Below are 27,549 nucleotides of genomic sequence, written 5' to 3' on the forward strand. Positions count from 1 at the left end.
CTGGCACACGCCCCTCTATTAAAATCCCAGCAGGGCCCTGCGGTCCCGGGCTGGCTCTTGGCTCCCGCCCCCACCCCTCCACGGGTGGGGCGCCCTTGAAAGGGCTGATATATGATCGGGAGCCCGCTGGCAGTGAAGATAGTTTTGCCCGATCCCGCCAGACCCATCGTGTGCTGCCACAAATCGGAATCCAGTTCGCCCCACTGTGCCTCCGTGTCCCACGCCATTCTCGCTCTGAACTCCTCGTCGTACTGCGCCCACGCATACCCCCCCCCAGTAATCTGAGCCTTCCTGATAACGTCCATGTACTTAAACAGGGACACCGACCTCTCTGGGAATTTCTCGCAATACACACTTGCGAAAATCAGAAATGCCGCCGTCCAGTTTTCGATTGTAAGCGGCACCCTCGGGCGCTTCTGTAGCTCGTACTCCTCCTCTTTTGACCCTTCCTTCGACCGCACCTCCCTATGTAAGAGCTTTAACATTTCCACATACTCTCCCTTCCATATCTTTTCTTTAGTAACTGCCATCAAATGCGCCCCTAGCGGCTTCGTGACTCCCATATACGGAAGTCGTTTAAACTTTAACTCTTTGCTGTCAGGTTTCTTTGCGCCCTCCCCCGCTGCTGGCGCGCCGCCCGCTGCTGCGCTGTCCGCTGCCACGCTGTCTGCTTTGCCCCCCACCTCCGGTTTCTCCACCTTCCCCTCCGGCAACCCCGAAGTGCCCCCGCCCAAACCCCCCAGCGCAGCCACATCCGTCCCCACACCCCGGTCCGCCACATACCTCCCTTTGCATAGTCTACCACCCGTCCCCACCTCCCCTTCTCCCCCCACCCCCACCGACACCATCCGCGGCGCCATCCCGCTTTTACCTGCAAGCAACGTATCTTCTCGTCGCTCCTCGACTCTCCTGTCCACCGATCTACCTCTCGACTGTGTCCGGGCCGCCGCAGCACCCAGGCCCCGTGACACCTGTAACAAAGAACCAACACCATTACCGGGCCCCCGTCCGCCCGGCCCCCCTCTCACTTCACCTTCCTCTGCACTATCCTCTCCTTCCACCAACTCCACACCACCCCATCTATAAGTCCGGCGCGCCACCGGCGGCGCCGACCTAAACCTGCCAGAGGCCCTCTCTTCGCCTCTGCCCTCGCCCAAAGTAAAATAGTCCTCTTTGTCGTTGCTCCAGGTATGCTGCTGTTCCCCAAGCCGCTTGGGCCCTGTGGGTGCTGGGACCGGCGAGCCCGCCTGGGGCCTTCTTGAGCCAGTCGCGCCGCGATCCCGCGTGGTCTCCAGGCTCGCCGCCGGAGGCTCCGCCTTCCCTTCTCCTTGGCGTCGCTGGGCCGCCCCAAGCCGTGCCAAGTCTGGTTCCCCGCGTCGACTACTACCCTGTAATAAAAAAGGTATTGCTGGTGTGCTGGTCCCCTGCCACTGCTCCGCCTCGTCTGCCCAACGCCACTTCCCCCATCTCTCCCTTGCCCCCCCCTCCTCCTCGTCTTCACTCCAACATAGCCCCCCTACACCTGCCCCCGCGTCGCCCACGGCGTCCTCCCCTGCCCGCTCCCCGCTGCCAACCCGCCCATAAACCACCTCTGCCTGCCTTGAAGGCCCTGCCTCCTCCACCACCGTCTCCCTCCCTTCCTCCGCCATGCGGGCCTCCCTAATCCCTTCCTCCCATGACGAAAACACATCTAGCCCCTCCCACTCCCTTTCGCTCTCCTCAGATTCGAAAAGAATCGGGGACCCCCCCCCCCTATGCCCTTGGTCAATCCCCAGTCCCCCCACAGCCGTCCCCACCTGGCCCCCCCCCTTGCCAGCGGCCCCCACCCCTCCCCCTTTCCCTCCTCTCTTGGCCTCGCTCCTACCCCTCTCCCCCGCCCCCAGCCGGGCCGGCGAGGGGCTCTCCACACGCCTCCTCAAAGCCTGGTCTTCCACCAAGCATCGACCCCGTCCTTGCCTTTTCCCCCTTCCCTCCCGCTCCGCCCCCGCTCCTACGTCCTTGTCCCCCACCCCTCCCTCGCTCTCTACTGAGGGCCCGCTCCGCCTCACAGCCCCCCCGCCAACACCCGGGCGGCCGCTCGACTCCACGCGCGCCCGCCCGACATTCATATCCCGCCGCCCGCCCGCTTCCCCGCCCCCTTCCGCCCCTTGTAAACGCGGCGAGGCGCCCCTGGCAACGCGCCTCGCACGCGACCCTCCGTCAACCAGGGCCGCGCTCCTGACATCGGCGCGGCCCCGGAGACTCACCTGCAATTTCTGGGATTTCCTCGGTGGCGAACAGGCCAGAACGGCCGCTGCCACCCCGAACGACGCCTGCCTCACCGGCCGCGCCTCCGGCGGCCCCACCAAGAGGTCCATCCGCCCTGCTTCACTCAGCAGGCGGATGGCCTCGAGTACACGAATATCATCCGCTCTCGACATCCTAGCACCAACCTACAATAACCGACACAGCTAGCTAAATCACCTCACACGACAAGCTACAGCACTACACACCCAGCCACCAGGTTACAATACCTAAAATGGTGGCTGGGCGGAAGCGGCGTCCCGATAAGAAGCCGTTAATTGGGCTTATTAGGAGGATTTGGGCTGCCTTTGGGCTCTCCCAGGCAGCCCATCCGGCGGCAAAATGGCCGCGCCCATGAAACCCCTTCCCCCTCCCAAACCTGCCCGGGGGGCAGACCTCGAGGCTCGGCTGCCCCCCAAATCCCCCTTGTGGTGCAGCTGTCACCTGTTGGAACAGGAGAACTTGATTTGATTAGTGTATGGTGCCCAATCCTTCTTTCTTGCAGCTTGTTTGCAGTTTGCGCCTGATGCTGCTGCAGCCCCTAGTGACTGCGAACATTCAACTTTCAAAGTGAACGGGTCTGCGCAGGACATCGCAACGGCGGGCAGCCCCAGTCAAATATTTACTGCAGGTGACCAGGCGGCGCTGAACCTGCAGGCTCCAAAGCGCACCATCATTACAGGGAGGCCTGTGTGGAAGAGACGGTGGCAGATCAAGCCAACCATGTTACAGTTAAGAGCCACTGCAAAGGAGGGGGGTATGGGGCGGGGAAGGGGGGGGGGGTCCGGCGGCTGCTGGCCGTTCGGTTTGTTTTTCAGAAAGTTTTGCTATGTCTCTGCCTTTACATCAGATGGTGGCATTCTGGGACTTTGTGTACCATATATGAAGTTAGAATCCAATCACTCGCTGGTGGGCATTTACAAATCCACAGTTATTTGGTCTGCATGATTTCACAGTAAAGATGCATAACTGAGTTTCATTAACCCAGGTCGTGACAGGCAACGCTCTTAAAACGCTGCCTGGTAGGTCTGCTTGTAACTAGACAGGAAACTAAAACGAGGCTGATCACCTTATCAATTTCTACGTCGAGACAGTACCATGTTAACAGTCATCCCTGGGAGCCCAAGTGAGCAGTAGCTTGCTTCAGCTCACCCATCCCCACCCAATACAATTTGTATTTATTTTACAAGTGGGCACTGTCGCAATGTGTGCCATTACAAACCAACCGTAATCTGTCTGGATCAGCCAAAGAGAGCATCTGTAAAATGAAGTCCGTTAAATTACAAGCGGTGCTTAGTCAAATCACCCCTACTTCACTCACATCCCCATGAAAACATTTCTTTTTTCAAAAAGACCACTCGGAACAGATTCGAAAGAAAGGCATTTCCAGCCAATGGAATCATTTGGATGCCTCAAATGCTTTTATGACCTCGTGTTTTTGAGATTGTAAACACATTCAACAACTGAAGTGCAGAACTCCTATATATTAGGGCTTACTTTTACTGAAATTCGAATTCACACAATGTGTACAAGTACAGTGTTTAATGACTTTGGTGCCCTCCAGCCCTTTGGGGGTGGGGGGACAAACACATGATGTCAGAAGCAGGGTCAGAGAATGAAATAAGGTATCACCTCCTCCGTTCTGTGACTGCTAGGTGCCTGAATAAGGCCTCAGAGCTCCTCCTTCAGAAGGTGTAACTCTCAGGGGACTGCCTCCTATACAGGACAGCTGTGTGCCACTCTGGGTAACAGGTCGATCGTGATGAAACTTCATCCTCTACTAAAGGACTCATGCGTGGACCAGATAATGGCACAAGGGACTGAAGACCTGGTTATTTAAGACCCGGCGGCGCCAGGGGCACGCCCAAAGTCTTCGGGAATCACCGGTCTTAGAACACAGAGACACGGAAACATCTTGGTGGCGTCAAAGATCGAATTTATTGGCTGCAGCCAGTAACAGAAGTCCTAGAAGTCAACACGGTATGAGTTCTCAGGAGACTGCTCAATTTTACAAAGCAAGTCATCCCTTTTTATGCCAAAAATCACATTCCAAACAAATACCTTACATTTACAAACTGTCCAATCACAGTCAGCCAGTCAAAATTAACTTTATTTAGTTTATCACAACCATAAAGTATACATATGCAAATTTCAATTTAATAGAAAAAAGTTAAAATTCATTTTCTTAAAATATATTTTCTGTTTCTTTAAAAAGTAAAACATTATTTTCCAGACCCCGTTTTTAGGTTGTTTCAGCTTTTAAAAGCAAAGTCTCTACTATTTTCATAAATTTTACCCCGCGACATATTAAAATGTTCGAACCAGCTCCCATCCAGCTGATAGCCTGCCTGCAGGTGCGGATCTGAAACATATTTAGGACTGGTTTCAACAAAATTCTTCTCTCGTCTTTTGTTGACTCGCACGTGCACAGGAGGTGACAATGTTTCCGTATGGTACCCGCATAGTCTACATCTTGGTCCCTGGTGTGTGTCTTTCCATGACGGAATCAAGTCTTTGGAAAAATGGTTGCCCAGTCTAAAAGCCATGAATTTCATTTTTAAAGATAGCCGAAAGTGTGCCACGAGGTAGGGTTGCAGTTTTAATCGTTTATACGAATTTAATACAGTCCATGCGTGTCGACGTTTGGCCAGAGTCTTTTTGTCTTCTATCAGTGATAGAGCTTTTGCATTTAGTTTGCAAATCTTTTTAAAGGATGCTTCTTCTAGTTGACTGTTCCAGATCTCCTCTATTTTGAGGGTTTCTAAGGATGTGCGCAAGTCGTCACCCCAAGAATTGGGTTCTTTTTGATCATATTGTTTTTTGATTTCTAGCCAACATAGGTTATTTAGTGATCCTAATTCTGCTGATCTTGAGTTTCCAGCACCATTTCGCTAAAACCGCTTTCCTTTGATATATTTGATTTTGCAAGCCGAATTCCAATCTTATTTGCGCTGGAGCTGATCCTTTGTAATGGTTAAACACCGATTTATATATTTTTGTCTGGAGGGTGTTTAAAATGTGAATTTCTTTCCCGTGCCATATTTCTAGCCCATAGGAAAGAGATGGTAAAACTTGGGCTGCCATTACTTTTAGGAGATGGTCATGTGACGGGCATTGCAATTTCTTTAGAAGTGTTCTGTAGGCGAAACTCAGTGACTGTGTTTTTGCGACGATGTTTCTTTTTTGATGTAAAAAGGTCATATTTTTGCTTATTGTAACCCCCAGGTATTTGTATGATGTTATTTCCTCAATGTGTTTGTCCTTTGTGTACCACTTGAATGATCGTCTACTTGAGCCCGCCAATCTCACCACTTTTGTTTTTTTGATGTTTAGTTCCAGGCCTTCACAGTCAAAATAGTCCGTTAATTTGGATATTATTCTTTGGAGACCTATCGGTGTTTGACTTAAAACTACAATGTCGTCTGCATATTGTAAAAACTGGATGCATTCGTTGGCCAATTTTGGTGGGTGTCCGTTCGCATTCTGCAGAGGACTTTCCAAATCTGCCAAATATATGTTAAAAAGGCTTGGAGAGAGCACGCAGCCTTGTTTGAGGCCATTTCTTATTTTTAATTCTGCGGATATTCGTCTCCCATCACCAAGCTTTACTTTTGCCCACGTTCCGCTATATAAGGCTATTATAGTGTCAATTAGAGCCAGCGGGAGACCCCAAGTTTCAAGTTTTTTCCATAGGCGGTGTCTTGGAACGCGGTCAAAAGCGGATTTCAGGTCTATATAGCAGGCTAATAGTCCGGTCTTCTTTTTCCCTGCTCCTTCGATTAATAGTGCCAGTGCTGAAAGATTAGTTGTGCAACCCGTACCTTCCATAAAACCCGTTTGGAATTTTGGTACTATTTTGTTACTATTTTGTTTTCGTTTATCCATTGTCGGAGGTGAATCAATATACAAGACGCGAAGAGCTTTGCCTCTACATCAATTTATGCTATCAATCTGTAGTTCCCGGGTTCCATTCTACACCCGTTTTTGTGTATTGGGTGGAAGATGTTACCCTGCCATGACTGCGGTATCATTTTTTCTTTATATACATGATTGAATAGTGGCGTCAGGTATTTTGCCCAAAAATCGGGATCATATTTAAATAAGGCGTTTGGAATCCCATTGGGGCCTGCTGCTCCTTCCACTTTCAATTTTTTTATCAAGGTGGTTGTTTGTTTAACTGTTGTCAGAAGGGTTAGTTCTTCTGGTTTAGTACTTTCATGCCGATTATTTTTTCCTAGTCCGATTTCTGCTTCTTTCTGATCCAAACTTTTTTTAAAGTCTTTATTTCTTTCTTTGTGGATATGGTTCCTGTAGATGTTATATAGGCTTTCAATATAATGGACCCATGTTGTTTCACTGATTCCAATGTTATATTGTCCACCCGTTCCTTTTGATAATTTATTAATTATGTTCCAGAATTCACCACTATCACATGTATCCACACCAGAGGTATCGCATGACGGTAAAACCCACTTTTCAGTTGCCCAGCCCATGAGCAATCATCGGTCAAACCCAACATTCTTCTTTAGACAGGTCGTACGAACCCATAATAAAAAAGGGCACATCCCCATCATAAATAGACCATAAAGAAAGGAGCAGAAACAGGTGAGAGTAGGATAAGACATATTTGTGTGCAATAAAGTTTTACGATGTCCTGTGCTTTGATCCTCAATCTTGATCAGCTACTGGGAAAGGAACTGGCATAACAAGGTTGGCTTCAGGCAAGAGGGTCAGTTCGCTCAGGTCATTCAGAAGTCAGCTAAAGTGTACGTGTGTTAAAGACTCGTTCTGCCGTAGTCATCGGGCTATGTGAGGGCAACCACAAAATGGCTGCCATACACAAAATGGAACCCAAGGGTTCAGAACGAAATCCCTAAATACGTAGTGAATCCATCGGCCTAACGTGATTAAAACACTCATACTTGTCGTACTAACTAGTTACGGTTCGCTAATATCGAATTCGTAACGAAACCATGACCTTTATGAAACGGGTTCAGAATTCACAGAACCTCAGGCCCATTACTTTCGTGGAGGAAGCTCCCAATTATAGGCATGGCAATGTCTGCCAGAAACTCCCAAGTGCAGCCAGGGCAGCGTCCGCCAGCCCAAAGGCAGACTACAAGTTACCTCCAGTGGGACGAGCAATGCACCTCTTGACGAACCGGAATCACCTTAGGACTCTACTTCAACGCTATATTACTGCCTCGTGCATTGGAAAAAAACAACAAGTGATGGACTGAATGTGGATCAATGTCACACACTCCCCCAGTCAAAAGATCTGAGCCCAAATCCATCGTTTTTTTGCACTCCACACCACCCTGGGTCAGATAATGGCTTTATGCAAATCAGCTCTGACCCTGTTGCCCCATGGGAACAGTCCAGTCCGAACTACAACAGCCATATCTTTCCCAGACCGGAATCAAGCATCCGAGGACCGGACCGGTTTCGAGGTAACACCTCTCTTCAGCCCGGCTAGCTTGACTCCAAGTGGTGTGGAGTGCCTGGGACCCACGTCTGGGCATCCCCAGCGCACTTAGGGCGGCAATTGCAAAAAACAACAAGTGATGGACTGAATGTGGATCAATGTCACACACTCCCCCAGTCAAAAGATCTGGGCCCAAATCCATCGTTTTTTTGCACTCCACACCACCCTGGGTCAGATAATGGCTTTATGCAAATCAGCTCTGACCCTGTTGCCCCATGGGAACAGTCCAGTCCGAACTACAGCTAAAGTGTACGTGTGTTAAAGACTCGTTCTGCCGTAGTCATCGGGCTATGTGAGGGCAACCACAAAATGGCTGCCATACACAAAATGGAACCCAAGGGTTCAGAACGAAATCCCTAAATACGTAGTGAATCCATCGGCCTAACGTGATGAAAACACTCATACTTGTCGTACTAACTAGTTACGGTTCGCTAATATCGAATTCGTAACGAAACCATGACCTTTATGAAACGGGTTCAGAATTCACAGAACCTCAGGCCCATTACTTTCGTGGAGGAAGCTCCCAATTATAGGCATGGCAATGTCTGCCAGAAACTCCCAAGTGCAGCCAGGGCAGCGTCCGCCAGCCCAAAGGCAGACTACAAGTTACCTCCAGTGGGACGAGCAATGCACCTCTTGACGAACCGGAATCACCTTAGGACTCTACTTCAACGCTATATTACTGCCTCGTGCATTGGAAGGCTTGAATGACCAAGCAGGCTAGGCCAAGTTTAATGAGAAGCATGCGCCTGGCCTCGTGATTTCATCATTACAGGTGCGCTAAAGCAGAGAGAGTGTTGTCCTCTCAGCAGACTACAGTCACCAGCTACGTAAAATATTGCTAATGTCATTTAAAACCAAACTCCAAAAACCGAAAGACTCCAAAGACGTCCACCTAAGATGCACCGGGATGAATGCCCTTCATTTTGTATACAAAGCTGTCTCTCTGCTTTTGAAGGTCTGTTTACGCAAACCAAATCGAATTGCCAGGAAATGCCCCTTTTTAAACAATTGTTTACTCGGATCAGTATAATCCTGCCTGACTTCAGCAAAATAACGCCCTAATTATGCAGGCTTTACTCCAGCATCTCTCAGAATCCCACATGTTTGCGAAGGGGAAGCCAGACTGCCGTGTGAACACAGCAAAATAAGTCGGTGCCAGGAGGAGGGAGTGATTTAGGAAAAGGTTTTGAGAGCGAGGGGAGCAGGAGGTGAGCCCACGAGTGGTGCGCGTGCGTGCACTTGGGAGAGCAGTCTTCACTTTTCAAGCACTGCACTCATGCTTGTGGCGCAACGCTGCTCGCTCCCGCAAGGTGGACGCCACCGAGGGCTAAAGGCCCTCCTAGAGCAGCGCATACGCGCTGTCTAGGCGAGACCTAAAAAAGAGGACAGATCAAGGAAAAAAAAAAGGAGAGGGGCAGGGAAGGAGAGGGGCAACCTGACTAAGTAAACAAAGAAACAAGCATTGGTTAAGTCAATATCTCTGTGCAATGCGAGAGCTATTGGTTTTGTCCATGTTTTTTATCCATGTTGTATAGAAGCACGGTTGCTGTTCAGCACGGCTAAAAGTCATGGAAAAAAGAGCTATGACGCAGCTATCTCTGGCTGCGTCATAGCACTTTTTTGTCTGGCACGAAGAGCGAACAGTAGCATAACAGGGGGGAAACAGCACAATACGGGAGGGGGTGGAGGGCAGTTGGGGAGAAGGTAAAAAAAAAAAAGCACTAGGACGCTGCCAGCTGTGTGCCAATTGTGCCCATTCAAAGCTGTGCTCTGCGCCACATAAGAGCTGACGGCAGCTCTTTAATAGTTGCTGGTCAGCAGCTTGACCCACGCCAAGTAGCCCCACTTGTACAGGGAATGAGGCAGTTAGCACAGAACAGCGCATTCCGCGTTTTCCTGCTTCCCTTGGGTTTGTGAAGACTGGGAGAAGTGATAGAAGGCAGATGAAACCGCCAATCCGCCGCCAAGCTTAGATCGCCACAGACCATCTGAGGTGAGGAAACTGAGGAAGCAAGCAGTTATCTTGGGAACATAACAATGGGAAACTATTATTTCCCACTGTTACATCATTTTTAGGTCTCGCCTGGCCTTGCAGCGCAAATTGCTGCTCGCTGGGCGAGAGATTTTGGAGAAGAGTAGATTTGAGAAGGGGAATTAAAGCCCCGCCCCTCATTTTCATTGGCTGGCGTTACCGTTTATGCTAAACGGTGGCCTGCCATTGGAAAGGAGGGTTTTTTGTTGACGCCCTTTCGCCTCTGGTCCGGACTGGTTCGCCTGCTTTGCTGCTGTCGCAAAGCAATTTCTTATCTTTATGGGGGGCCATCTGTTTTCACTCAGCCCTATGTTTATTTTTGCATGGCGCTTTCATTTAAAGTGAAAGTAAGAGCGCCATGCAAATATAAACAAGCGGCAGAGGGAAAACATATGGCGAGTGCTTGTTCTTTTTCCTATGCATGTCTTCAGAGGATGCTACGCTAGTTGAGCTGTATCTGCCGTTAAGGGCATGAAGTGCGACATGGAAGGAAAAGGGAATCTTGGTGAGGAGCAGCAGCACGGCTTGAGTACCACGTGAGTCGGACTCGTGATCGGAGAGCACGCTGGTCGGAGTCTCCAAAGTAGAGAGGCCGGCACCAGGGAGGGCAATCCAGAGCTCACTGACAGCCAGAGAAAGGCAGGCGCTGCAGCCTTGAGCTCCCGGACAGCCTGGAGAGGGGTCCGGCATCCTCGAGAATAGTGACAGGGCAGCCAGGAAAGCGCAGGGGGGCTACTGCAGTCCCGATCACACAGACAAACGCATAAGAAGCGTGGGACAGACGAGAGGCGAAAGTGAATGCTGTCCCGGGTACATACAGAAAACATCAGGGTAGGAGAGAATCTAGCTTGCATGCTTGAGCACACTAAAGGCAAATTAACACTGACATCAGGGACAGGAGGAATTTCTGCTGGTGAACATCCTGATGGTAAAAGCAAATGAATAGTCAACCACTTGAACTGGTCAAGGTTTTTACTTATTTGGGCATTCACCTAGAGAAGGACCTCAAGTGGGACTGTCATATAGATATAGCTGCTCTAAAAGACCAACAATCTACGGGAGCTTTAAGTCTGGAGCACAAAAGGTTGTTAACAAAACCGATTAGGCCTCTCCTCCAAGTTTATTAATCAAAATCTGTTAGCTCCGCACTTTACGGCGCTGAATTATGGGGGTTCGAGAAAGCAGCTTCTTTAACTCTTTCCGAAAATAAGTTTCTCCGTAGTATTACTAATCTCCCACAAAGCACTCCCCTAAAGCTGCTTAGATATGACTTGGGCAGAAAAGCCATTACAGATGATGCCAAGCTGCGTCCGATATTATATTGGCGCAGGTTGTGGACGACACCTGAACTCTCATCATATGCCGCAGGATTTCTTGATGTAATAAAATCTGATGGCTTTCACAAAATCGGCTGGCTAAGGGGTGTTAGAAATAGCCTGGTAGACTTGGGTATGAAAATGTTATGGGAGAACCCAACAGAAGCCTCTTTTCCCTCTAAATTTTTTTTAAAGGAGTAGTACTGGGAACAGGCTGCTTGTAATGCTGGGAGTAGCACTGATTCATCTACTATGGCGGGGATTGTTTTAGAAACAAAACTTACCCCCCAGACTTGAATCCTACTGGGATATTATCACCAGGCCAGGGGATAGGAAGCTGTATTTTCAACTTAGGGCAGGATCATTACCTTTGAAGTCTCTTACCTCTAGGTGGACTGACACAAGTGACAACATCAGCCCGGCTTGTGGGAGTCATAACAAAACAGTTGCCCACTTGCTTTTCGCCTGTCCTGCCTATGCAACCCCTAGGCGAGTTTGGCTGACCCCAATGTGCAAACTACTGGGCACAAACAGGAGTGCTGAAGCTGAAAGGCTTATGTGCACCAGTACTTTGCCATTTATTTCAACAGTGGTAGCCAAATACCTAGGGTGGGTGTAGGTGATAAGGCTGAGCTCAAACTCTGGGTAATTCTCAGTGAATAACAATGTTAACCTCCCTACTCTGGCCATAGAGTGTGACTGATTAATTAAAAAACTGTTTTTATTCTTGCTGTAAATTAACTTTTTAATGTAATGTAAATTGTTGAAATGAAATTTTTATCTCGTCCATTTGTTTAGATTCTAGTTCTTAATCAAAGTCTTATATAATGTATAATCCAGCTAAGAAGTGTTTTAATTGTGTATATCTAAATGTTGTTTGCTTTGTGCTTTTATGAGTATATCTCGAATAAAGCTATTTTGCATTGGAAAAAGCAAAGCAAGGGGTGGGTCTGCTTCCTAGGGTGAGCACACGAACAGACAGCGAGGGTAGAAAAGGAGGCAGATCTGATAACTCTGAAATCCAGGGTATAGGACGAGGAAGATCTGCTGCTGCGGCCAAGGAACCTGAAGAGGAGGAACTACCACTCACCCGCTACTAACATACATAGCCTGTTAATGGAATCCTTAGAGCTGGTTGACTCCCCAGTGGGATGACAAAACTGGGGAGAAAGGGTGGTTTTTCATAGGGGTGTGGCCGATGTAATTAAGCGCGTGGCTTAAAACATTTTAACTAAAAATCTGTACTTCGGATAGTGCGTCTCCCCACTGGTATTTTTCTGCTTCTGTCCATACATTCAGATGTGTAACACAACAAGTGAAATTACACCTACAACAAGCCAGGACTTTTGGCTTGTTTAATGGTTGTAAGTTGCGTAAGAAAAATAAGGAGCAACTATGAATTCGCTATATAATATTGAAAATGCTTAAATTCTCATGAGTGAGGTTGTGGCGTAAGGCTAGAGCTACAAACTTCCTAGATAAAAAAAAGAAAGGTCAGCTCACCATCCTGTGATTCAAACAAGTAATATGTACTTGTTTAATGTGACTGGTGCCCGAGTAAAGTGCTCCGTCCGATACCGTCGGCCGAGTTTGCGTTATATAAAATTGAAAAAAAGAAGCCTCTTTAAAGTTACATCAAAAGCAGTGACGGTCGGTACAATTGCGGAGTTAAAGGTGTTTTTTTTTCACCCTGAGGGTGAGGGCAAAAATAGAGAGCCCAATAGGGACTCGTCGCAGCACCTGCTTTTAAGAACTACCGGGGCTGAGCACTGGCAAGACCCGGCCCACTTAAAGCCCTAGTTACACCCACAGCATTGCTCAACTATAATAATAATAATAATAATAATAATCCACATTTGTAAAGCGCACAATTACCCGCAAGGGTCTCTAGGCGCTGGGGGCCGTCGGGAAGATTAAGCAAGCTATTGCCCAGTGTCACATGGTGCTGGGCTAATCTGCCCCCGGTGCCGGGGATCGAACCGTGATCCCCAGATTCCGGAGTCAGTCGCCCTAGCTGCGGCGCCACACCTCTTCCCTTGGACTATCAGTCTGATGTCCAACTCTAGAATTTCTTAACAGACTGGATCCCGCAAGTGTGCAGAGTCCAGCAGCAAGTTATCGATACTGCTTATGCAGAACAATCTTGGGCCCCAGGGCAGGTCCTGCACAGTGGCATCCCTGTGTGGGTACCCCGGCCCCAAATTTTCTGGGCAGAAATAATGGATGATAAAATCAAGTGCGGATCGTGCAAGGGCTGTAGATACAAGAACATCTTGGCACATGGTTGACCTCTTTCCTGGAGATACGGGGAAAGCGTGCTACTAAAGGAAGAAAGAAAGCTCGAAAACGTACACAAGATCAAAAGAAAGAAAGGAGGGGGCAAAATATAACAAGCATTTGCAATGCAATAGGTGTCGCAGTTGTGAGAGTTTGCGCTATTGGCATTATAAATGGCAATGCTTTTTATTTACGTGTTGGTTTTTAAAACAAAAATAAAAGCCATTTCCATTTACAATGCCAATAGTTTAAACTCTGGCAAATGTGAGACCTATTGCATTGCAAATGCTTGTTTTATTTGACTCTATTAGTGTAGGAAAGTAGGATCTGCTTCTTATGGTTACCCAACTATTTGCTGGATGTTACACTGTTTTTGACTAGTCTGACTGGGATCCTGCTAATCAGGATGCCAGTCTATCTGCTTTCTCCCTAAAATGTTATGCCATGTACTTAGGTACACTCCAGATTGGATACTGGTGTTCCCTTGTTAGTCCCTAGAATATGGTACACATGTAACCAGGGCATAGGTACCCCAGAGGCCTCCCATCAGGCGAAGCATGTGATGCCACCCATGAGAGACCATGCGAAATGGATCAACAGGTCTGCCATTGCAGCCTGTGTAAGCTGGTGCTTCCACCACGTATTTTAGATATAGGTTCACTATATCTCTAGGTCACTATACTAGAAACCTATCAGTCACCCCTCTAGCAGGCCTTCACAATCCTGAAGGCAGGGTGCTGAGTTGTACATGAGAGGGTGCCCCTGCCTGAGAAGAGCGCCCCTGCAGCCTTCGGAGACCATTCGCCTGGGTTGTGGGTGAGGCAGCCAGACATATAGGTAGAGGTGCATTATATGCTAGCGTAAAATGCTATCTCGAAAACAGCTGCAAAAACCAAGTTGTGTTTGGTACAAACACCTTGGAATCATACCTCTACACCGGTATGATTCCACTCTTCTGAAGTGAGCTTTGTGGAGTCCCTGGTCTTCCCGGTACCAGCCTTCTCAACCCAGACAGCACAAAATGGTTGCTGCCGACCAGAGAGACATTTCAGCCCTCCTGCTGCTGAGCCATGCTCCAACAGAGGAAGGGAGCACAATAGGCATCCTTTCACAGAGAGGTATGACCATCTCCCAGACAGGATTTAGTGTATTGGGGCTGGGTGGGTGCCCTTCCAAAGTGCATGAAAGTCTGCACGAGGGGCACATTTGCTGTCCCTGTGCATAGTCCAGTTCAAACCAGTCATGGGAACCGTTGGCTCCAGCTCTGGCACGAAACTGGACAAATGAGATGGGAGTAACCTCTCCCCTGTCCTGGCCCTCCCCTGGGAGGGTCCCCTGAATCTGTCCACCCCTCTCCTCGTGGGTACAAAAGGGCTTACCTAGCTGTAGGACCCTAGATTTGACGTGGACAAGATTCTGATCAAGAAACCACTGACCTTCGATCGTCTGGACACTCTGGACTTCGACTGGGCCCGACTTTGTCTCCCTCTCCGTCCAAAGCATCGTCTGTGCCCGTGCACCATACAGGCTCCGTGCAGGACCTGTGGAGCATCAAGGACAACTGAAGTTATCTCCCTTGGAGTGAAGGAGTCACTCCCCTTCATGCGCAGGCAACGTAACGCAACAGACTGGTCTGCTGATCCAGAGCTCCTGCAGACTCATTAGGCTCCAGCACCACAGGAGGTGGGTTCATACATTCCTTGAGGTCGAGCTGCCCTCTCACCAAGTTGGAGTCCAGTATCCCTAGTGGGGACCGCAAACCAGAATCCCTATGCACCCCGTACTTTTGCAAGTGTATGTGTTTGTTGATGTTCCCCAACTAAGTGCATTGGGCTATCGATAGACCCAACCTCTGCGCACATTTTGTACAAAGGACTTCAGCCTCCTTGCAATCTGTGCCCTGCAAGCTGTTACTTTGTGAAACTGCTCGAGGTCCCCTCACAACTCCTGTACCTTCAGCCTGTGGGTCCACTTGTGGGACAACGCTGCTTTTCTTAGGCTACCCTGGTTGCTCCAGGCCTGCCCTGACTCCCCTTGCTGTGGGGAGTCCCCTGGTCCTTGCTGGGCCAGACAGTAACCTTCTTTGACCTTCTTAGTGGATTGCCGCTGCTAAGGCTTGTTGGTGCCCCCACCGGATAAGACCCCTCAGCACTCGACATCCTATGTGGGACAGCTCACATCAGGCTCCTGGTCATCCTCGACGTCTCCTGGACCCTGCAGCTGTAGAGTTATCACACCTGAAGTGCCCGACATCTGTGGGTATTCGTCTACCGAGCCCCTGGTCACTCCCGAGTGACCCAGACTCTGTCCCTTCTGCTTTCAGGTTCCTTCCATCAAGAATACTTCTGTGGGTTCCACCTGACACTTTTCTTCTTTACAGCAGTGGGATTTCTTTGAAGACTCCCATTGAGAACAACCGCGTTTTTTGACACCACTTCTACCCTACGCACCCAGATTCCCTAGGATAGGTAACTCTGGTACTTCGGTATCCACGGGTGGGGTGGCTCTCCAACCTTCTAAGTTCCAAAGGGCTTCTTCGTAATCCACTGGGAAGGGTCCTTTAAACTTTAAAACTACAATCGCAACTCTCCCATTGAATTGTACGTAGTACACGGTAGTGTTCTCACACTGCACCAGTCCTCCATGGGGTCCCTACTTACTCACCTTGGGTGGTTCCTTGGGGTCCCAGCGATTCTACACTCTCTAGACACGGTCTTGACTCAAGTCGTGGTTCTTATACCACTATTTTAGTATATGGTTAGATCTCCCCCTGGAGACCACTGTGTATTAGTGCTACTTACGATTGTTTCTGTGCTACATTATTGTGTGCTTTGTGTTTATCTATGTGTAGCAGATACTGTGAGGTACTTAAGGTGTGTGGTACTTAAGGTATGTTATAATAATAAATACATATTTTTATAACTATTGTGTGGTTCTCCTTTCATTTAACCAATACAAGATTGCATTCTACTAAAACAAGCTGCTTAACATTCCTTCAAGACTAAGCCTGAAGGCTGCTCTCCACAGCTACCACTAGGATAGCTTTCTAAGTTTATCTTTGACCTCTTAAATCACCATAAGGGTTGTTTGGACTGGTGCAGGGTGCCCACTTTAATTAGTGGACATCATATACCAGGCCAACTTCTCACAATTAGTTTTACTTGTTTGTAGTTTATGAGCAATGTTCACAAATAGTAATTTACATTACATGTAAACTGTAAGTAGGGTGCTCTCGGAGCTCAGGTTCATGGAGTACAGCGAGGTATGCACAAGAAATGCTTTCCACATCCATCAGCATACAGCAGTGTGCAAAAGTACACCTAAGTACATTGCCCTGTTTAGGAAAAAGGATGTAATGCTGCCATTGCAGCTCAATGAGGAGGCCTCTTGTGCATCTAGTCATAAATAGATTAGTTTAACAGAAACGATAACCAATCAAAGTAACCTCAGCCCACCCTTGCCCTCCTCTCCAACAGCCACACTCCTTGAATTAAGCAGAAGACGTCACACAACAGGGTGAAATAGCCAGGTAGAGTTCTGGATCATAGTGTGCGGAAAGCAATGCACACCCTAAGTAGGTCTAATGATCAGTTTACTACTTCCTCCTCCCAGTCTCTTAGCAAGCCGGTAGGCTATCTGGGGCTTGTTGAACAGCAGTTTGCAAAGCAACCAGGATGGTGTCCCAGTTAGTTCCTATAGCATATTAGTGTAGCCCTAAACGGACTTCCAAGTGTAAGGTGACACTTCCCGCCTAAGCTGGAGGGATTGCGCTCAGGCTGCGAGCGCTGGGGGTTCTTGCGATTTCCAGCATTGAGTAATGAAACCTATGGCTATTAGAAGCCCTAGGTTAAGGAGGAGAGATGTAACCTTGTTTTTTTTGTTCTTACGGTATAGGCCTAGAAGGCATACCTCCCATGTATGCGGTGATGGGCGTCCCGTACAGGCGACACGTGACACCCTGCCAGTAACACTGTAGGGATGGGCACGCCCATAGAATATGGAGGATGTCTGCGTCCACCAGACGACAACGGTGACAGGCAGCGTTTGTCTTCTAGAAATAGTGTTCATCTTGGCAGGGGTGAGAAACGCTCTGTGCACAATATAAAGTTGAATAAGACAGAAATGGGCATTTTGGGGGATGTGGACTGGGCTTTTTAACAGGGTTGCCCATTCCTTGTCCGTACAGCGACAAGTCTGATCCTCTTCTCATCTGCGATGGAGGGATGTGAGCTTTTTTGGCAGCATGGCAGGATAGCGAATCAACCAATGGATCAGGTGTCTGCCCGGCCCCATCATGTGGAGGTACTGCAGGGTGAGGCGAGTCATGTGCACCTGTGCCATATCACCCATCTATTCCCAAACACTGCCACCAGAGAGTTGTATAAGGAGGAAATGGCCCAGTGGTAGGCCATCCTCCTCCATCAAAGACTCATAAAATGGAAGGCTACAGTTGCGGTAGAGGTCTCCTATAGTGTGAAGGCCCCTGCATGGCAGGCAGTTAGTTCTGCCGACAGTGTAATGATGCGCCGCCTGGACGTGCCAAGTAAGGCTACTGCAGGAGTCACTGTACGCATTGGGGGAGAGATCTGCGATAGCAGTGGTATGCCACTCTCAGAATTAAGGGATCAGGTGTTTGCGCTCATGTGCAGGGTTGAAACAGGTGCAGGGTGTCCAATAGGCACCATGCCGGTGCAGACGTCGCTGTGTTGAAAGCTGTAGACCTGCCAGCCTTCCCACTGTTACATCATTACAGTAAATTTCAAGCAGGTTATTAATGTTACTGGCTTCCATTAGAAGCCATACATAATAAAGAATATTCAGACCAAACTGGAATAAATGAAGAACATACATAAACGTGTAGGATTCACACAAAACATGTGAACTGGACCATACAAGAGATAGTAAAAGAGGGCATGAAAGAAAGGGTAAGGCATCTAATGCAGGAACACCTGACCAACGGGTAAAGAGGGGAAGGGGCACAGAGAATCAGTATATAGGCGCAAGTACTGGACAACAGAGATAATAGTGAAAGAGCCCAGAACATTTAAGAATGTGTGAAGGAGGTTATAAGCATTGAGAAATACATGAAACATATTGTGCATTGACAAGTGACGTAAGGCATATTTCACTTATGAAGGATGACGTGTAGGAACGTATGAATACTTGGTGTTTTTGCAGTGCTAGGAGGAGACATCACCTTTAAGGATCCAGGTAATTGTGGCTGCTGCTACTGTGGCTGACTCATTACCAACACCAACCCCACGGAGCATTGCCTGAGTTGCCAAAGTCCCTGTGACGCTGCTCGCAAAGGCCTGCAGGGGGGAAAATAAGATGGATCAGCAGAAAATCAGACGGTCTCTGAACGATTCAAGCATAAGAAAATAAGAGAAAGGCCTTAATGGTTCCTTTCGTGAACTCCTGAGAGGCCTCCCGCAAACCCTCAATGTCCCCACCCCAAGTAAGATCTCAATGATTTCTCATCTGCCCCTTCAGAGAGGCTTGAATGGATTCCTCTACAACCCCTACTCCAAATTGAGTCCCTACTGTGCTCCACATCTCCTCATAAAGAGACTTCCATTGTTCCTCCCTGAGTCTTTAATGTCTTCTATTACCTTCTAGAGAGGCTTAATAGTGCCATTATTCTGCACTACATAAGTGCCAATGGTTCTTGCAATTCCTTTAGACACACAATTGATACTTATTCTAGTTCTCTCATATGCCCTCCAAGGATACCTCAATAGTTTTTTTCATATGCCCTATTGAGAAGGATCTATGTTTTTCCCAGAACCAATACAAAGAGGTCTCTATCATTTCAACTATCTGACCTCGAGGGTGAGGCCTTTGACAATAATAACATAATTATTCACAATGCTAATTTGTTTATTATGTAGTCTTCTTATGGACTTCAGATGTTTCTAGGTGCTGTAAATAACAGGTAAGACTGTTCCCCAATTAAATGGTGCTCAATCTATTGACCTCAGAAGAACAGATGGCATATTTGGCCTAGCCTGGATGGCTTCAACCATGCCCTTCCTGATCGCTCTTAATGGTTTCTCCCATGTGCTTTACCAATATCCCTCAGCACTTCCTACCAAGAGGACTAGTTGCTCCTCTCACTCATACATAGAGGCCTCAAAGTTAACTTCCAACTCTCCAAAGTAGGCTCAATGGTTCCTTGTTGTGTGACTAAGTTTTAATGGTTTCACATACCCTTAAATAAAGAGGATTTCAAGGTTTCTCCGAGGCAGGCTGCAATGGTTTCTAAGTTACCCCACCCGGTAGGCCTTGATGATTCCTTTGACCATGTACAGTTGCCTTACTTGTTCCTTCAATGTCCCCCATAAATGAGTAAACACGTCCACTTATGCTTACTCCAATGTATCAATAGGTTCTTCCATTCCATAATGGAGCTCTACATAGTTTTTCAGCTTCCCTCCAGAAATCCCTCACTGGTTTGTCCCATATCCCTAGGAAAGACCTAAATGTTTTCTCATCTCTCTTTCACAGAAAGCCACTGTAGATTCTCATATGCCCTCCCAAAAACGATCCCATAGCTTTCAACCACCAAACATTCAAAAGTGTTTAATGATTTCCTATATAACCCTTCTAGATCCACCTCAACAGTAACCCCACAACTCCTCCAGGATGCAACAATTCTTCTCTCAATATAGATATGCAATAATCAGGCCCATCCCAATATTGAGAGAAGCAAGAGGTTTCCGACATCCACATTCGAAGAGGCACAATACTTTATTTCACCTTCCCCCTAACTTCCAGAAAGGCCTCAATGGCTCCTCCAATCCCATGACCTCATGGTTCTTCATAAACTTCTTCTATTAAGGGTACAACAATGGACATTCCCCTCCCTTACAGCAATCCCCCTAACAACTTCTCCCATGTCGGCCCAAGAAAGCCCCTAAATGTGTCTCTCATAACGCTTAAGAAGATTGAAGAGTTTGCACCATTTACCATGCACATGTGACTCAATGGTTCCTTAAAGTTAAATCTAATTAGAGCGAAACACTGGGTCAAGGGTTGCTTTTACTCATTTCAGGTTGGCTTGAGTTGGTATTTTACCAATTCAAAGCTGTAATACTGTGCCTGGAGTGATAAATGGCTTTTGTCATTTTCTATCTCGGCGTGGATGGCACTGTGCTAATCCTATGCTTAAAAACTTTGATAGACAAGCATTTACAATGCAATAGGTCTCCCAGCTTTAAAGTTTGAGCTATTGGCATTGTATATTACAATGTGTTACATTAATTTGTTATCAAACTCTGAATTGTTGTATAAAGATGGTAAATGCTGCAAGAAAAAGCAGCACTGAAATTTATAGCTTTCGCAATCGCTATTGTAATGAAGCTGAACAGGCAGGGACAAAAGCATAGTCATAACAATCGATTTAAAAAATAAATGAAAAAAACACTCACTGAAAGTCTGCTTTCGATTCTGCGACTGTCCGCAACCCAAAACAACGGCCTCCTCCTCCCCCGAGGGCACCTCACCACGCCCTCGCCCCCCCCTAGCTACGCGGGTGCTGACGCATGCAACCGTCAGGGAGGACACCCACGTGTGAGGAGGAGCGGCCGGGGATCGAACCGCGGGTGCACGCGCCCACGGAGAGAAGCCGCGCCCACGGAGAGAAGCCCCGCCCACGGAGAGAAGCCCATGCCCTAGAGAGAGCCCCGCGGTGGCAGCTGAAGACCGGAGTAGCGGTAAGTGGGGGGGGGGGGGGGCGCTTGGTGCACGTGTGTGTGTGTGTGTATGCGACAGCAGGGGTGAGTTCTCTTTATGTGGGGGTGCATGCGTGCATGGGCGCTCGTGTGTGTGTGTGTGTCTCTGCGTATGCGCATGCATGTAGGGTGTTGGAGCTTCCCAGGAGACGGCAGCTGAGCGTGTTCGCGCGCGCGTGGCCTACGCCGATCGCCTTTGCGCGCGGCCTGTGCTGTCTCCCGGGAAGCATAGTCAGCAACACAAGCATTTGCAATGCAATGGTCTCGGCATCATTAAAGGTAGAGCTATTGGCATTGCTCATGACATTTTTTTTCTTTAAATGTAAATTGATACTTGTATAGCGCACTACTCACCCGCAAGGGTCTCAAGGCACTTGTACGAATTATACCGCTGTGGAACCCGTCCTGGCTTTCCCTGTGAGGCGTCCACTCCTGGGCACTCCCAGGGTGAAGGCCAGGCATCCTTAGCGTTGTGGGGGCCGTTGTGGAGATTAAGCAAGCTATTGCCCAGAGTTGCAGAGTGGGACTCTATGATTAGAATAGGCACCGAGGCGAGAATTATCAGGCCCGTGGAATTTTGAGCCCAAGACCCGCCGAGGCGCCGATCGCCTTTGCGCGCGGCCTGTGCTGTCTCCCGGGAAGCATAGTCAGCAACACAAGCATTTGCAATGCAATGGTCTCGGCATCATTAAAGGTAGAGCTATTGGCATTGCTCATGACATTTTTTTTCTTTAAATGTAAATTGATACTTGTATAGCGCACTACTCACCCGCAAGGGTCTCAAGGCACTTGTACGAATTATACCGCTGTGGAACCCGTCCTGGCTTTCCCTGTGAGGCGTCCACTCCTGGGCACTCCCAGGGTGAAGGCCAGGCATCCTTAGCGTTGTGGGGGCCGTTGTGGAGATTAAGCAAGCTATTGCCCAGAGTTGCAGAGTGGGACTCTATGATTAGAATAGGCACCGAGGCGAGAATTATCAGGCCTGTGGAATTTTGAGCCCAAGACCCGCCGAGGCGGGGAATTGAACCCTGGTCCCGGGCTAGACCTCTGCATCAGGGTCTGCCGCTCTAACCATTGAGCCACACTCAAAAATAAAACTCTGCCCTCACCACTCTGCACTCCCCACCACTCTGCACTCACCACCACTCTGCACTCACCACCATCACCACCACTCTGCACTCACCACCACTCTGCCCTCACCACCACTCTGCCCTCACCACCACTCTGCCCTCACCACCACTCTGCCCTCACCACCACTCTGCCCTCACCACCACTCTGCACCTTTTCTGTAAGAGATTGATCTGTCGCTTGTCAGAGATGTTGTTTACTGTTCCAGTCTCTGATTTCCCAGGGATCCAACTGCCACCCGACCATGGAGATCCTGGTTATAGTCCAAGTGTAGTACATTAAAGAGAGGTGTTCAATATGCCCTGTGAGATGGAGTGTGTGTCCCCAAATCTGCCCCCTTGGACCTCTGGCACCAGAACGTCTGTGTGCATGTTTCTACGTATTCGTCACGTTCACTGTGCCCCTCTGGTGGAGTTGTACTTAAGCAGAAAAATCATTGAATTATCTTAAAATATGCACGCGCCGACACTCAGAGCTCTTAGGGGTCATCGCTAGTGGTTTTACCAGCAGAAATCACAAACAAACGAATAGAAAATAGCCCCGCTTGAACTTCGTGAGTGTCAGACAAAAAAGCAGCATTTCAAAGCCTGGGACGGCCGGGTAACCAGGCAACGAGGCTCGACCTCAAACTCCGAACACAGAAACACTGGCGGCGACCGGCGAATGAGAGAGGCTCTCTCCTTCCCGGCTGAGAGAGGAGACGTCACTGGGGGTCCAATGTAGCACCCGTTCCCACCACGGGACACAGGACGCGCCTTTCCAGGTATGTACACTTCTGTATTTTCCGGGCGCCGCAAACAGAAGTGCTCTACAGACGTTGAATACGAAACTGCACAGTGCAATTATCACAGACCTCACAAAATGAGCGGCTTGTTCAGGTGTGAATCATGATTCGTGCATTCTGGGATGTGTGGTCCTGCATGGATAACCCGCTTGCCTTCCCAGTTTTAGATTTGAGTGGTCTTCCGGTCTGGTTATTCGCCTGCATGGGGTTGTAATTGTACAACAGTTTGAGTACGGCCGGGCAGTGTTTGTCGTGCGTGGTTGTTAGAGTGTGTGGTGTAATACAGCGTGGGTGATGGAAGAATCTGTGTGTCCTGCTTGAGGACAGGCGCGCGCCAGTCACGTCGTGGCCTTGCACTGCATACCGACACAATTGTAGTTTTGCTTTTCACATTATGTATATGTGTTTACACTGAAGTATAACCTGCTACAGGCCCCTGGGACCGGACATCAGCAGCGCAGCTTTGAACTCGCGGCCGCCCCGGAAGTCAGGCACGGTCACCTGTGACGGGGGCGGGGCCACGTTCACACCGGAAGAGGAGGCAGGCGGAGTCGTAGCGTCTCGCGGCCCGGGGCTCCTGTGAGCGGTGTAGAGCCCCGGGGCCGCGCCAGCAGGATGTTGGGCGCCGCATGCTGAGGTAAGGTAAGTTCTGGAGCGCGATTGGTGCACTTGTGTGTGTGTATGCTCGTGTGTGTGTGTGTACGTATGTGTGCGACGGTGACGGCGGGGGAGGGGGAGGGGGGGCCTCGGTGCACTTGTGTGTGTGCGCGCGTGTGTGTATGAGTCAGGGGTGGTGTCTGCACTTGTGTGTGTGCGCGCGTGTGTGTATGAGTCAGGGGTGGTGTCTCTGTATGTATGTATGTGCGTGCGTGCATGGGCGCGTGTGTGTGTGTATGCGCATGCGTGTGTGGTGCTTGCGCTTCCCAGGAGACAGCGCCTGGCCACAGCGCGCGTTCCAGTTACAAATCGCCTGGAAGGATGCGCGCGGCCGGGACTGTCTCCTGGGACTGAGAGTCGCTGACAAAAGATCTCCTGGCGGACACAGCGCTGACGCGCTGTTAAACGCCAGGAGACCTAAAAAACAGACATTTGAGGTGAGCAGATCTAGAGTGTCGCTGGTGTTGAGAGTGCGCTAACAGGAGCTGCTTTCCACCTAAACTGGAGAACTACCCAGAGTTCTCATATATATATATATATCATCTCCTCACCCCACTGATAAACAGTCTCAATGGGCCCCAGCTTTCCCACACCGACAGATCCCAGTGGTCACTTGTGTCCCACCCACAAGAATGCCCCTTTATGAGTGTGTCGTATTTTGGTGCGGGCAAGTTGGGGGACAGAAGTCTCTAGTTTTAGTCTGTACCCCCACAGAAACATTAAGTAATTGCAAGAATTTTCCGTGGAACAAAGGATAACCATACAAGCCAGGAAATACCAAGTCCTCTTTTACTGTTGTTTTCTCTAATTCGGAGAACAAATCTGCTGAAATGTTCTCCCTGCTCAGAGCAGGCAGACATTTTAAGGAAAACAGCTTGAGAGAGTAGAGTTGGGCGAGTTTGGGGTTCGGAGCAATGTAACCGAAGGCCACTGGCGCATGCATGGGTCACTGCAGGGGTCAGACATTACTAAGATGTGCCCAAACTGCAGCCTTACCCCCATCACTGCAGCAGTTTCAATAGTTTCGCGTCTGTATCCAGAGAAACCAGACCCTTGATTCGGGCCTTGTAATATAGGGCCTGGAATCAACAACATGCTCCCTGTATTAACACTCCGGGGGAAGAAACACAGATTTTCCTTTGTAGGAAGGATTAAAAACCTTTATCGTATAGGGCTGCCATATTTCACATTTCTTCCCCATCACATCCTGACCAGTACAAAGGCATTTACAGTTCCTCCTACTCTTAACTTCCACCTTAAGCCAAGGTGTTCCCTTCTCCTGGTCTCCCTCTGTAGGACCATCGTTTTCCTCATGATTAGTTTCCCATTACTCTGCTTAGTAACTTTCCCACCACAGTGCCCCCTCCCTTTCTTCAGTATTCTAGCCCTCAGTCTCACACAGTACCAAGTACATTTGTTGCAGCCAATGTTAATTATCCACCCAGTGACTGCATCCCAGTGAACACATCTCCCCTCATCTTCTGGGACCACATCGCTAGTGTTTAAGGCCCCCTTGGTGTCCTCACCTCCCTAAATGTCACATCTAAATTCTCACCCTTCTCGGTGCCCTTAACCTCCTTATTGCCTTGCCACCCTCAGTATACAGGCATACTCCTCGACTGCACCCCACCCCTTCAATGACCACACGTCTACCACAGTGCCCTCACCCCAATAGTGGGCTTGTCTTTTCCATTAACCACATCCTTGGCCCACAGTGGCCCCCACTCCTCAGTGTCCCTCAACAGCATCAAAGTTCCCGCCCACGTCAGTGACTGCATCCAATCAGGGATATACTTTCCACTCACCTGCACGGTGTCCCAGATCTGGTAGGAAAGGTAATCTTCACTCACACTCTCAGGGTAACCCTGAGGCAAAAAAACAGACTGTGAAAAGAAAAGGCAATAGGTTTAGTTTAAGTGCGACTGGGGATATGCATCAAAGGTAACACCTGTAATCTGGAAGCTGTATATGTATGTTCAAGAGAACTGTATTTCAGAGACCCTAGGAGCCTTGTAGTGAGAATGGTGGATGTACCATCCAGTTGTAGCAGAGGAAATACCTTTGAAACACTATCACAAAGAGTCCAAACCTTTTAAAGATGGCCGTTGCAATGAAGCTTGTACTTCAAGAGGTGGTTTCCCAAGGATCAGCTGCCTCATGGAGAAAAACTCCGATGTCAAATCAACCAAGACCTGGCATCACAATGAACTGCCATTAGATAAAGTACTTAATGGAAGTATAACCCAAAGCAAGGGCTCATTTCCACTTGCCACGTTAAAAGTGTCCCAGACAAACAGTTTTCTATCATCAGTTCATGCACATTTGCAGGCTTTGCACTGCAGAATGATGGTGGCACCACTGAAACAAGTGACAGGCTAGCGAGTCAAAACTGTGTGGCTGGTCCGACGATACTTCCAGCAGAGTAACTTCTGCCCGGTGACAAGTCTGGTGCAGTTCCACAATCAGGAATACCACAGTCTACTGCTCTCTTAACTGAAATACAGAGCTTCAGGAACTGGACTACAGTCATTTTTTATGGCTGTTCCACTGCCACCCACCTTCAAAGTAGGAGCATGGTGACTGTGTGCAAGTTGAGTTTCTCACCTAGTGCAGTCTACTTCTCTAAGACATCAGCTCCTGTAGCACCTTTCACATAACAAGCAGCCCAAACTGGCTTATATCAGAGACCCACACACTCTCAGGCCTAGGATATTTTACAGACCTTAATAGCAGTAACATAACTTAATAGCAGTAATTAGTTTGGCTTTGCAGCCAGGTTAACACCTCTAACAGGACCATGGTAAAACATGTTCTCAAACGTAAAATATGCCAGTTTTTCATCTGTCAGTGCAGTGCTTATGGTGCTTACTTCCGTGTTCATGTGGGTAAATACAAACAGGTCGTGTCTGGTGGTAATGGCTCATGCAACTCCTGATGCTAGGAGTAATACAATGTGCTAAATGGGCTGCACTGTTTGCAAGTTATTATTTTTCATTACTTAATTCCTAAGTGTAACTGGAGCACCAATAATTTTTTCTTGCGCCAAATACATTTACACGCAGATATAAATGTTCCCCAGAAGTGTTTGATTTGGAATTGACGTGTAACATAAAAATTGTTTATTTGGTGGCCGAAGTATTAATTCTTCTTCGAAGGATTTTCCAGTGGTGAAGAACTTATCAATGGAATGACAATTGTTAAAGGTTTACTGAATAAAGAATCATGATTTTATTAAAAACAAGGAGGCTAGCTTTATGCATTAAAACTTCTTCATCACCATCTTCAACCACTCCTAAATATTTGCAAAATAAATCACACACATATATCCAAATCCCAACCTATACCATTCAAGAATTTCCTAAAACAATTTTCATTCCCTTAAATATTTAACAAATAAAATGGCAGTAAATCTTAGAAGATTTCCCACACCCACAACTTCTACACAAGGGAAGGATGGGTGGGATAATGCTAGCCTCCTTGTCTTTATTACAATTGTGATTCTTTATTCAGAAAACTTTAAAAATCGTCATTTTATAGCAAGACAGGTGGGTAACATTATGAATGGTCAAAGTTTTTCAGAACACAATTTTGAAAGATGTTCCGCTTTAAAATCGAGTCTCCTGAATGTTTCTGCAGTAGACCAATCTGCCGCCTTCAGAATATCCTCCAATCGTCCTCCCATCATACAAGCTTTACTTGCCATAGCAACCCTGGCAGAAGGAGCTGTAATATTTGACATATCCACACCTGCCTCCTTCATTACAGCCTTTGCCCATCTGGCTATTATTGCACTTGAAACAGCTTTACACAGTTTAACATAAGATATTAACATCAGATCTACTCCTTGATAT

At 48.3% G+C, this 27,549-nt stretch overlaps 1 protein-coding gene across 3 annotated transcripts in view; it reads right to left on the reverse strand.

Annotated features, from left to right (window-relative positions):
* RUSF1 (RUS family member 1) overlaps positions 1 to 27,549 on the reverse strand; it is a 216,880-nt gene that overhangs the window by 114,642 nt on the left and 74,689 nt on the right. For all 3 annotated transcript variants that reach the window (XM_078652830.1, XM_078652831.1, XM_078652829.1), the window contains exons 3-4: positions 25,504 to 25,581; positions 18,594 to 18,708 (exon numbers count right to left, since the gene is read on the reverse strand). In XM_078652830.1, coding sequence (XP_078508956.1) covers positions 18,594 to 18,708; positions 25,504 to 25,581 — 193 coding nt within the window. The remainder of the gene's footprint in view (positions 1 to 18,593; positions 18,709 to 25,503; positions 25,582 to 27,549) is intronic.

This window comes from Lissotriton helveticus, chromosome 7, assembly GCF_964261635.1.
Source record: "Lissotriton helveticus chromosome 7, aLisHel1.1, whole genome shotgun sequence".
Taxonomy (NCBI): domain Eukaryota; kingdom Metazoa; phylum Chordata; class Amphibia; order Caudata; family Salamandridae; genus Lissotriton; species Lissotriton helveticus.